At 31.5% G+C, this 11,729-nt stretch overlaps 3 protein-coding genes across 3 annotated transcripts; 1 reads left to right on the top strand and 2 right to left on the bottom strand.

The window, feature by feature from the left end:
* Positions 1-121: 121 nt before the first annotated feature.
* Positions 122-1,316, bottom strand: LOC123005427 (protein-L-isoaspartate(D-aspartate) O-methyltransferase). The gene is made up of 4 exons (XM_044399172.1): positions 1,077-1,316; positions 772-1,027; positions 515-725; positions 122-464 (listed from the first exon to the last, which is right to left on the bottom strand). Exons 1-4 carry the CDS (start codon positions 1,177-1,179, stop codon positions 303-305), a joined length of 732 nt encoding a protein of 243 aa, XP_044255107.1. The 5' UTR covers positions 1,180-1,316; the 3' UTR covers positions 122-302.
* On the bottom strand, positions 1,264-2,555 carry LOC123005428 (phosphoserine phosphatase). Its single transcript, XM_044399174.1, has 6 exons — positions 2,508-2,555; positions 2,077-2,272; positions 1,894-2,028; positions 1,696-1,841; positions 1,487-1,648; positions 1,264-1,435 (listed from the first exon to the last, which is right to left on the bottom strand). The coding sequence occupies exons 2-6, from the start codon at positions 2,208-2,210 to the stop codon at positions 1,341-1,343; spliced, it is 672 nt and encodes a 223-aa protein (XP_044255109.1). The 5' UTR covers positions 2,211-2,272; positions 2,508-2,555; the 3' UTR covers positions 1,264-1,340.
* Positions 2,556-2,985: 430 nt separating this feature from the next.
* LOC123005426 (voltage-dependent calcium channel subunit alpha-2/delta-3-like) lies at positions 2,986-11,729 on the top strand. Its single transcript, XM_044399171.1, has 18 exons — positions 2,986-3,138; positions 3,468-3,549; positions 3,596-3,706; positions 3,755-4,154; positions 4,203-4,334; positions 4,381-5,249; positions 5,300-5,455; positions 5,501-5,575; positions 5,620-5,724; positions 5,775-5,846; positions 9,818-9,996; positions 10,047-10,123; positions 10,174-10,282; positions 10,329-10,710; positions 10,759-11,025; positions 11,073-11,314; positions 11,367-11,586; positions 11,637-11,729. The coding sequence occupies exons 1-18, from the start codon at positions 3,047-3,049 to the stop codon at positions 11,688-11,690; spliced, it is 3,624 nt and encodes a 1,207-aa protein (XP_044255106.1). The 5' UTR covers positions 2,986-3,046; the 3' UTR covers positions 11,691-11,729.

Here is an 11,729-nt window from a genome sequence, read left to right as displayed (position 1 = left end):
AAATTATATCTTTTTTATGTGGTTTTCGGTCCGATAAACAATCGAACGCAACGATTTTCAAACGATATGCCACAAAGCATAGTGCTTCAAATATTAATGTTTTAGGAAAAATGAAACACAATTAAATGAAAATAATTTATCCAGGGAAAAACCTACATCTGGTAGCAGTGTATGTAGCACAGAAATAAATAAATAAACTTAACTCGCGTCAAAAAATGGACTAGCAAGAACATTTAGAATTTAAAATACTTATAACAAATCAGAGTCAACCAAAAAAGAAAAACAGCTCCTACAAATAATTGTCAATACGAACGAGGCCACTGATTGGACTTATCAGTAAGTGGTACATAAACAACACCCATAAGAGATTTACGTTGAATGGAACCATCTGGTAATTTATCAATTTGCTCTAACTGTTGATCTCCTCCAGCTGGTCCCACAGGGATGATTAACCTACCCCCAACCTAAAAAAAAATATTATACAATCTTGGTCAAAAATTGAACACAACCACACTTTTAGTTGATCAAGAAGAGGTTGGGGTAAGGTCGGGGCCGCTGCCCCTACATGTATAGCGTCGTAAGGCCCCAAATCTGGGTAACCTTGGCGTCCATCGCCTAATAACAGTCTCAGTTGGCCAGACTGTAATAACTCGGGTTGGTCTCTTTCAATATTTTTGATGGACATGTCTACTAGTTCTGGCATGTGGTCAATTCCAACGGCAATTCTACAAAACTAAAACTAAGAAAGAAAATTTTTGTATTAAATAATACCCTTTCTCCCCAAGCATGATTGCCATGCAAGCTGTAAGATAACCACTTCCAGAGCCTACATCTAAAGCTCTATTACCATTTAAAAGCTTGTCTTTGAGAAGCTCTAAAGCATGAGCGTGCATATGAGGGGCACTGATGGTAACCCCATAACCTATTCCTTGCGGAGCGTCCATATAAGGGTTGTTTCTGGAGTAGTTGCCCCTATCCACCGACAACATCGCGCTTTCAACAGCATCGCTCCTTATAATTCCATTTGCTTGAAAACACAACTGTTATAACCTCAAAGCTACTGTTGCACAATTTACCTCTTAGATTTCGAATTAATTCAGCGTTTGTTTTCCCATGGGACCTCCACGCCATCACCAAAGATGAGATCAATAATGTACTGAGCAGCAATATATATCGCATTAATTTATTTACAGACAACTACGAAAATTTTCCATTTTCAAAACATGTCAAAGTGACGTTTATTATTAAAAATTTTCTACGACATGTGTTAGGGAATTTTTATTGCGTAATGTAACAGGTGGCAGTGACCTTTAGCGGCACTTTCAAAGTTTTCTTTACAATTATTGATTTAAAACGTCTATCACTTCATTAAAATCGGTTACAAACCACTTTGCTTTTGCTTGGACGGTTGGTCTTATGACATTTCCGCCATACCCTGGAAAAAATAATTTGCATTATAGTTTCCCCACTTCAAAATTGAAAATACCAATAAAACCATCAGCTGGAGGAGACGCTTCTAAATCAGTAGCCCCATCACCGATCAGTATTACATTTTTGTAATTGTGTTGTTTTTTTAATAAATCAATGACAACCGCTTTGCCACCACTTCTTGAAGTTGGTGCATTTTCATCAAAACCGGCATGTTCTCCTGGAAATATAAGGACTAATCTGAATCCCTACATTCTTATAATTTACCTGTATAATAAAATTTCAGCTTATTGGCATAAATGTGGTCATAAGGAATATTTAACTGTGCCGCAATTGGCGCAATAATACATTTAAAACCTCCAGAAATTAAATAAACAGGAATTTTACGACTGTGCAGCAAGTTTATCAAATTCCTACAATATTAAATAACAGAAAAATTAAATTTCACGTAAATTTTCTTCCTACTTGACTCCCGGAGTCAAAGTTGGTGGTCTGGTTTTCAAAAAATCCCGGATTTGAGTCAATGTTGGTTGTATAATATCCAGGCGCATTTTAAGTGATTCTTGAAAGGTCATTGTTCCTGTCATTGCTTTAGTCGTTCTTAAAAAAACACCAATGAAAAAATTGTTAAATAAAGCACAAACTTACAAATTTGCAACTTCAGCGCCCTTATTACAAAACTTGGCGAGTTCATCGATCCCTTCTTCTTGAATTACTGTTGAATCGACGTCAAAGCAGACACAATCCGCATTTTTCAATATTTTTTGGACTTCTCCACTCATTTTGTTCTTTGGGACTTCAATTCGATGTTTTACTACTGTTACTGAGGAGTAACGACTTTAACCTAAGCAAAATAATACGTATAACATGCGAAGGTCAAACTGATAAGTTATTTATGTTGTATCTTTCTTAATCGATGTGACGATTTTAATAATACTTAATTTGTCCATTTCTAGTAAACTTCTAGACTTTCTTTATGAAATAAAAAATAAAACATTTGACTATTAAAGAAAAAAAATTACAAATTAAAGTTAATTACAATTAATTATAAATTAATTAAAAAGATATTATTTATTTACTCGCAGATTAGAACTAAATCATCTGGTAGAGCATTACAACATGCACAACTTTTTATTCTTGATTTACGAAATATTACTCTTTATAAACAGATGGCGTATTCGAAGTAATTAAAGTTGCATACTTACTTACTTCCACAAAAATTTCGAAAAATGAAATGGTAATAATTTTATTTTATCTCGCTACTAATACACAGACTGTATCATTATTATAAAGTGTGTTTTAATATTGCCCACTTATCATGCTTTTATCACTGTTTATCTTTTATGAAAAGGGTTGAAGCATTTATGTAGATAAGCAGGTATAACACCTTAAATTATTTAGACTATATGCGTTTAGTAACTGTAATTATAGCAATTGTGCTCTAAATCAAATAAATTTGTCTTAAACTCTGTTTTAAAGACGACTTGAAACTCTTAAAACAACTTGTTGCTAATTGGCGCAAAGACATGCGCTGAGTTTCTTTAATATTGGCATAGATATAGTTTTTACAATTGTGCGCTTCCTTCTAGCCAAACAAACAAAAAATTAAAAAGCAAAAATGTTTAAACTATATGTCATATGTGTGTGCTTCTTTATATTGTGGAATGTTAATAAAAGTGAACAAAGTATGTGGGAACAAGTAGCGAAATGGTAAGAATTATAACTTGTTTAATTGATTTTAAAAATTAATTAATGGAGCAATTTATTTTTGTATGCACTGTAATGAAAAAAGTTTGGCAGTGTTATTATTTTTTAATTAGGTAAATTTTTAATCAGTACTGAAATATTTTTTTAAATAACATTATATTATATTTTATGGTGCGTTTAACAAATTTCTTTTGTTCAAAAATTGATTTGATAAGAAAATATGATGAAATATGATTGGTCCAGAATGAATCTGTGTGGCGCCTTTGTGTCTAGTAGTTATTGATTTTGAATCTAACGGCGCCAGCACGAATTCGAATCTTAATTTATTGCAGTGTTAAGGAATGGTCAAAAAAATTAGGCAACGAACTTTATAATCTAAGTACAACTATGACAAGGAAAAGAAAAATTGAAAAGGTAACAAAAGCACAAAAAAAATCAAAGCGTGGTTAATGTTTGGCAGAGTTTTAGTCAAATTGTGGACAAAATCCATTACGAATCAGAAATGAAGCTTTTAATTCATATCACTGATAAAATGAAAAGAACTATGGAAAAGAAAATACAAGCAGTTGAGGTAAGTATTTTCGTCACCTCACAATCAAACTTCCCTAAAATTCCTTAGCGTATTGCCCAATACGCTGAATTTCTAGCTTATCACAGAAAAACTGATTACATTGAACCCAATGGTACATTTTATTTTTATAACGCTGATAACATAACAAACACCACTTGTGACTGTGGTAAAGAAAAAGAGTTGGAAAAAGAAATACAAGAAGCTAAGTGTGTCTGGTGGTGCGAACAGAAAGACCTACCAGTGACAAAACCTTTAAAACATAATTATTTCACAAAGAGAAGAATTGAAGAACTGTTTGCGCCAGCTTGTGATTGTTCGACCATTGACAGGACTAGACCCCAAGAAAATTTTAATTTGTTACCACTGAAAAAACATCCGAATTATGGAGACACTCCCGTTAATTTAAATTTAAGCGTTGTTAAAATTGCGACAAATATTTATGAGCGAGGTACTTAAATTTTTTTTCTACTGTCAACACTTATAGTTTTTTTTCTAGAACAAGAAGTACTGCAAGGGGTACGGTGGAGCGAACCTTTAGATATGGTTTTTAAGGAGAATTTAGATAAGGATCCGACGCTTAAGTATCAGTATTTTGCAAGTCCTCATGGTTATATGCGACATTATCCTGGTGAGTATAATTAAAAAATCAAAAAGTTTTGAAATATTTTTGCAAGCTGTGAAATGGTCTGATGAAAGGTACGACCAAACGTACGACCCTAGAACACGATCATGGTATACTGAAGCTATGACGTCGCCAAAAGATGTTTTTATTCTTCTGGACAGTTCAGGATCTGTTTGTAAACTCAAGAGAAAGATTGCAGCTCACATTGTTAACAATATTTTGGATACTCTTAATGATAACGATTTTGTTAACATTTATCTCTTTGCAAATAGTACTAGACCTCTAGTACCATGTTTCAAAGACACTCTCGTGCAAGCCAATGAGGAAAATTTGCGCTTGTTGCGTGAAACTTTAGACAATTACAATCCCGACTTTCAGGCAAATATTGCAGTTGGACTAGAGAAAGCTTTCACTCTTTTGGCCGAATTTCGGGAAAAGGGAATTGGCTCGTTATGTAATCAAGCAATAATGCTAATAACAGAAGAAGCTTTCTTTCGTGAAGACGAACAAGAGTTTTTTAACCGTTCTAACTGGCAATATGGTACTCCAGTTCGTGTTTTTACTTATCAACTCGAACGAAGCGAATCTGATGCAAGACTTTTGGAATGGATCGCATGTTCAAATAAAGGATATTTCGTGAACATTTCTCTAATGCAAGAAGTTAGAGAGAAAGCTTTGCCGTATTTGAATGTAATGTCACGACCTATTAATTACTGTCACAAAGACAACCCTCCGAGAGGTGAATTGATATGGAGTTATTTATACATTGATCTCGCGGATCGGAGATACACAAATTGGTTGTGGAGGAAGCTTGAGGGTAACAGACAAAGGGCGATTTTTTTGGATCATGCAAAAAGAGATTTTACAAGATTGCAGAAAGTTTTAACCAGCGAATCGCATTTTCTACTCCAGGACAATCATGTGATTGGAAGTTTGCAAAGAGTGGCAAATAATTCAATAATTTGTTTCAGGATTATGAAAAATATGAAAAACCGAATGAGTATGATTACATGACGACACTTTCGCTCCCCGTCTATAGTCGGCGAAGTGAAGATGTCGATCTTATTGGAGTCGCTGGAATTGACATCCCTATCAAGCTTTTAAACTCGTTAATACCCCACCACACGGTATAAAAATTGTTTATTTGGCAATTTTGCAAAAATATGTTTCAGATTGGTGTAAACGGATACGCATTTATTGTTACAAATAACGGATATATTTTGATGCATCCGGGACATAGGCGCGAGGTACGCAAGTGTAAAAATAATAATTTTTTAAATCTTTTTTCCAGTTTGAAAATATCCCCAAACCGACATTCAACAGAGTGGATTTACTCGAAGTAGAAATTTTAGACGACACAAACGAACCGCGAATTTTCGATAAATCAATTGTGAAGGTGTGGATACATGTTCTATTGTGTCTTATCTATGTGATTTTTCTTTTTAGCTGAGAGATAAAATAGTGCAACAAGTCACAGGTTCCGATATTTTGAAAGTCAAATATGCATTGGACAATATGGTTAGTAAATAATTCAGATGCGTTTGTTAGCAAAGACCTAAAGTCTGTTTTTTCTTTAATAGAAATTACCAATTCAAAATTTTGGTGAAAAAAATGGCCACAAATTTTGTTTGTTTTTTGTTCTTGAACATAAAAAATTTGTTAAAAAATGATGGTTATGTTTGATGTTGTACTGTTGTCAAAATTTTGACTTTTATGAATCTTGTGTGATTGTTTGCTCTTTGTAAGACTTTATAATCGGATATCAAGGTCAGAATTCAGTGCTAATAATATTGATAGAACCACACTGTAAGTAAGTACAATGTTGTGGACAAAAATGAGGTTCTTGTTACAAAAACTTTAATGAAAAATGATGATTGGCAATAAATTTTGTGTAATTTATTGAAATGAGCTCAAAGTTGATGCATTTTATAAACTCTTCTTTAGCTTTAGTTTCAAAATTGTTACTTTTTCAACTCGTTTCTTAAAAACGCTGCACAAGACACTAATTTAATTGCATTCTTTCCGAGGTTCTTTCTCATTCATGTTTATTTCGTATTTTTGTCAATTTTTTGCTAAAAATTGAGAATATTTAGCAAACCTGCATTACAAATTGCGTCTACATTTTAATGGGCCCTTTTTCTAACTTCCTGCTTGCGAACTATTCGTTCCGAATTTCTAAAAACTCTTAGCGGTACCGAATTTGTTCGTTTTTTTTAGCAAGAACATCAATTTTGTCCACAACATTGTACTTACTTGCGGTGTGTTTCTATCAAAATTATTAGCACTGAATTTTGTCTGAATTTTGAGCAAATAGGCAAACAAGATTCATAAATGTCAAAAATTTGACAACATTTCAATATGAAAAAGACCACATCAGTTAAATCCGAAAACTGTTAAATCAAATTTATCAGATTTAATGAAGTAATGTATTTGAAATATCATCAAATTCATATTTGTTACCAAACATATTTCTTTCAAAAAATATACATATGATGATTTGCAATTAAAAATGTATTAATTTCTTTATTAAAATTATAATTTACCAAATGTATCTTCGACACCGGCTTCACCTCTAGGCTATAGTCCTCTTCAGAAACACTTTGCCAGACTTTGCTTACAGTTGGATTAACTGTTGTTGTTGGTATTAATACCTAGTGCATGTCCGATTTTGCGTAATAATAAGTACTGTATAAAAATTAGTTTGACCATCAGGTGTATTGCTGGATTCACCAAAATACCAATTTTCTGATTTATCAAAATTAATTCCTAGACATTCATCATTATTTGGAAAGAAGCCATGTGCTAAAACATATTTTTTCATCAAAATTGCTAGAAAATACTCCTTTTTGACACCGTGAATTATGATTATGTTGAAACAGCGTATTATTCTTTCGTTGCTAACGAAAAATACCATTTAAGATGCAAACTTAATTTTTTTGGTTATTTTGTTAATAGTAGTATATTTAAAAACTAAGATGTTTTTAATAATAATTAGTTTTTAATTCAAACTTTTTACTGTGAATTATTCCACAAAAATTACATGGAATGTTATTCTATTCACTACACCATTGTATTTTTTAATTTTGCAATTATTGGGCCTGAAATTTCACATTTCACTTATACAACTCATTTTCGTGCACGGCGTGCGGTGAATTTACAAATGCCTTTTTATTTTAAAAAATCATTATTTAATTTAAATTATAAAAGTGATAAAGTTTAGTTAACAATAAACAAATTAAACGTTACATTTCTCCAAATATTGAGAAATTCAGGTTGTCCCAAATATGATTTCAAATTTAATGAAAAATATCTGTTTTTTTACGATTTCATGAAAAATTTCAAAATAACGGTTTTACTTGTCATTATTATTTCTATATTTTATATAATCTGTTTTATTTATACATATTTGTTGTTTGTTTTAAGTTTTTTGTATTTTTTAAAATTGAGACTAGATTCAGATCTGTTTTTGGATAAATCTTTTGAAATTAGTGAAACACACATTTCAAATTCAAAATACAATTTTGAATTTTTTATATTTGTTTTGTCAAGATATTTCAAAAGTAAAATTCTTCCAAAAAAACGCTCTAAATAGATGAAAATACTGCATTTTAGACAAATTAGTTTGTTTCTTAGGAAAAAGTTCTAATTTATGGTTTTTCAAGTTTTTAATTTGGTTTGGCAGAAAGTTTCAAATTTAGTGAGTTTCTCAGTTGGAATAAAAAATAACAATTTTCAATTTTACAAAATTTGTGAAATTTTTCAATTTTTTATTTAAAATTTCGAATATGGTGACTCTCTCAATGAAAAAAACCTTACAAAATGCCATTTTTACAAATTCGATAAATTCTTCACTGAAAAGTATAGTTTAAATTCATAGAAATAAACGAAATTAATGTATTTCCAGGTTCAATTTTGCAATTTTGACAAAATATTTTAAATTTAATGAGCTTTTCAGTGGGAATGAGCGAAAATAACTCATTTCAGACTTGCTCTATTACTTATTTTTTCTAATTCGTGAAAAACATTCTATGTACACCTCAAAAACACCAAACAACACCTTTTTAGATCTGATTTTGCAATTTTTTATTTTGTTTTGCCAAATTATTTAAGATTTAGTGAGTTTCTTACTGAAAAACGCTCTAAATAAGCGAAAATAATGCATTTCAGAATTTTTGCAAAATCTTTTGAATTTTATGTTAGTTACCTAATAAATGCTTATTACGCAATTAATACGTTTCCTGGTCTGGTTTTAAATTTTTTGACTTTATTTTGGCAAGAAAATTTCGAATTTAGTGAGTTTTTATAAATAGAAAAAAACAATTTTCAGGCTTAATATTAGATTTTTTTCCGATTTTTACAAATTTTGTGGAACTTAGTGAGATTCTCATTTAAAACTCACTAAATCCAAGGTTTTCTATACCTCATTTTTCAATTTTTCATTTTACTTTTACTTTTTGTAAAATATTTCGAATTCAGTGACTTGCAAATGCATTTCCAGGTTCAATTTTGCAATTGCTTATCTTGTTTTGTCAAATTATTTCAGATTTAGTGAGTTGCTTAAAAACAAAAACACTCGAAATCCATCGAAATAATCCAAAAAAACTCATTTCAGACTTAATTTTGCCAATTTTTTTACTTTGGTCAAATTATTTCGGATTTAGTGAGCTTATCAATTGGAATAAGAAAAAATAACAATTTTCAGACATCATTACAGAGTTTTTTTTCTTATTTTTACAAAATTTGTCAAAGTTAGCGATATTCTCATGAAAAACTAGAATAATTTTGCAATTTTTTATTTTATTTTGTTTTATCAAAATATTTCGAAAATAGTGACTTTTGTTTAATGAAAAAACAAAAAGAAACGTTCTTAGTCAAATTTCGAAAATAACGATTTTACTTATAATTATTATTTATTAATCCTAACTAAACTAAATATGTTTTGGCTAAATTTTTTGAAATTGGTAAGATTTTCAATAAAAAACAGTCTCTATTAGTAAAAAAACATTACAAGATCGAATTTTGCATTTTTGAAATTTGTTTTGACACAATATTTCAAATTTGGTAAGACTCTTCTAAAATAATGCATTTTAGACAATTTTAGAGTGACATAAGTGGTTTATGGTTTTTCAATTTTTTAATTTGGTTTGGCAAAATAACAATTTTCAGGCTTGATATTAATTTTTTTCTGTTTTTACAGAATTGTGAAATTTGTGATATTTTCATAAAAAACTCACTAAATCCAAATCTAATTTTTCAATTTTTTATTTTAAATTTACTTTTTATAAAATATTTCTAATTCAGTGACTCTCTGAATGTCACATTTGTAAATTCAGTAAATTTTTCAGTTTAAATTCGTAGAAATAAACAAAAATAACGTATTTCCAGATTTAATTTTGCAATTTTTTATCTTGTTTTGTCAAATTACTTCAGATTTAGTGAGTTTCTTAAAAACAAAAACACTCTAAATCCATCGAAATTTTTTTTTTCAGAAACGCATAGTGTTGAGCAAGCGGAGATACGTTTTCATGGCGCTAGGCTCGGCTTTCAGTGTTGGAATCGCCTTACCGGACAAATACGGTCTAATGGTGGCCAACATCACGATTAAAAATATCGCGAATTATAAAGGAGGCTTACTCCAAACAAAAAATTGGGCCGTTCACCCGGATTGGTATTTAAGACCATTCTGTTTGCTATGTAACAAAAACGTTACATTTGTAGGGTTTATTGCGGCGACAACAGCGGAAAAGAACCGGAAGAAGTCGTGAAAAATTGTTTACTACTTTGCATTCAAAAGAGTACAATTTATTCCTCTTGCTTTATAGCTGTCAATATTTTCAATTTTCAGGAGACATGGAAAACAAAAATGTAAATTGCGAGGAACCGCTTTTTAAATCACTTTTGTTCGATGCAGAGGTTACCAAATGGTTCGACGAACCAATCCCAAATGAAGCACAGTAAGAATTAATCACTTCTTCGTTTCCAACTTTAAGTTGTTTTCAGCTTCACGAAACAGTATCTGGTTGATAATGTTTTCATGGCTACACATTCGGGCTTAACGCGTTGGAAGTCACTACAACCACAAACTTTCGAAGAAGTGGTTGATGATGACGAAGGTAAAGGAAAAAAAGAGGTTTTTTGGGGGAACCGATCAATCGATGAAGATTGGTACAAAAGAGCCGTCCAAGAAAATTTCAACAGGAATGAAGATCATTTTATCTATTCTGTCCCGTTTGAAATCTCGGGATATGAATACAATACTATGATAACAAGCATTAATGCAATTTTTGTAACAGCTGAAGGAAAAAAATCACCGGTGGCGGCAGTCGGAGTTCAATTCAACCACCGAAGAATGCTTGATGTTTTCAATCAAACAACTGCAAAAGTAAAAATTGTAGAATCAAAATTTGGAAATTCAAACATTTTTTTATAGTGCGACAGTGCCCAAAAACCATTTCAATGCGCTTGCAAAGATTTGTCTTGTTACATCTTAGACAACAACGCTTATGTCGTACTTAGTAACGAGAAGGAATATACAGGGCGTTTTGTTGGCGATGTTAGCCCTATTATAACCCACCGTTTGATACAAAATGGTGTCTATAAAAGAATCAGAATGTTTGACTATCAAGCAATCTGTCAGAAACCACCAGAGTCAAAAACCAAGAATTCTGCTACTATGACTATCACTTTATTTAGAAGAGTATGCAAGCTGTTTTGATTTACATTTCTTGACTATTTTGATTGCAGTTGCTCGAAAATTTATTAAACGTTACTGATTGGGCCCTAGCAACAATTTTAATGTTGATCGCTTCTGTTACCGGAGGTCCTGATTATGAAAGCACAAAAAATGAAACACTTTTGTATGAAAGACTCGAAATTAACAAAACTGTTCCGACCCCTTGTGACAAACAAATGTGGTTGTTTACTTTGGGTGATAAGTTTAATTCCGTCGATTATTCGAATAAATCGTCAAAAGCCGGTTGTGATTGGTAAATCGGCTTGTTGTTTTTTTAGTACTTGAGTGTTTTTTTCCAATTTCAGGTATTATGTCATCGAACGGATTCCCCACAGTAATCTTTTGTTTATGGCGGCAAATCCAGTTTGTGAACTGGATACAGTGAGCCATTTCCAGTCCCATTCCAAAACGCCTACACCTGTTGAAATTGACTACAACGACAACGAGACTCTTGCTTGTTACATCGCAAAATACAACAATTTTACTCGAAGGTTTTATACGAAATGTTACAATTATAGCTCTGATGTAATTCTCTCTCTCTTAATATAATCCCTGATTAAAAATTGATTTTTCAGGAGGATAAGCTTGCAGGGAACAGGACGTATTGTGGTCATACTTGGAAGCCATAATTTGTATCTGTATTGCTTGAAATAAATTTACATTGGAAA

This window comes from Tribolium madens, unplaced genomic scaffold, assembly GCF_015345945.1.
Source record: "Tribolium madens isolate multiple individuals breed KSU strain unplaced genomic scaffold, Tmad_KSU_1.1 Scaffold_20;HRSCAF=117;Tcas5.2_LG4, whole genome shotgun sequence".
NCBI lineage: Eukaryota > Metazoa > Arthropoda > Insecta > Coleoptera > Tenebrionidae > Tribolium > Tribolium madens.
The sequence above is the reverse complement of the archived record's forward strand: the minus strand, read 5'-3'. Positions and strand labels throughout refer to the sequence as shown.

What these genes read in the sequence shown, in the direction of transcription:
- LOC123005428 (XM_044399174.1), bottom strand. Translation starts at nt 2,210, where the DNA reads ATGAGTGGAGAAGTCCAAAAAATATTGAAAAATGCGGATTGTGTCTGC. An exon ending in GCTGAAATTTTATTATACAG is followed by an intron (nt 1,649 to 1,695) that starts GTAAATTATAAG and finishes TTATATTTCCAG; the next exon opens with GAGAACATGCCGGTTTTGAT. An exon ending in TCCAGCTGATGGTTTTATTG is followed by an intron (nt 1,436 to 1,486) that starts GTATTTTCAATT and finishes TATTTTTTCCAG; the next exon opens with GGTATGGCGGAAATGTCATA.
- LOC123005427 (XM_044399172.1), bottom strand. Translation starts at nt 1,179, where the DNA reads ATGCGATATATATTGCTGCTCAGTACATTATTGATCTCATCTTTGGTG. An exon ending in ATTAATTCGAAATCTAAGAG is followed by an intron (nt 1,028 to 1,076) that starts GTAAATTGTGCA and finishes TGTGTTTTCAAG; the next exon opens with CAAATGGAATTATAAGGAGC. An exon ending in CTCTTCTTGATCAACTAAAA is followed by an intron (nt 465 to 514) that starts GTGTGGTTGTGT and finishes ATTTTTTTTTAG; the next exon opens with GTTGGGGGTAGGTTAATCAT.
- LOC123005426 (XM_044399171.1), top strand. Translation starts at nt 3,047, where the DNA reads ATGTTTAAACTATATGTCATATGTGTGTGCTTCTTTATATTGTGGAAT. An exon ending in CGTTAATACCCCACCACACG is followed by an intron (nt 5,456 to 5,500) that starts GTATAAAAATTG and finishes AATATGTTTCAG; the next exon opens with ATTGGTGTAAACGGATACGC. An exon ending in TCAAAAGCCGGTTGTGATTG is followed by an intron (nt 11,315 to 11,366) that starts GTAAATCGGCTT and finishes TTCCAATTTCAG; the next exon opens with GTATTATGTCATCGAACGGA.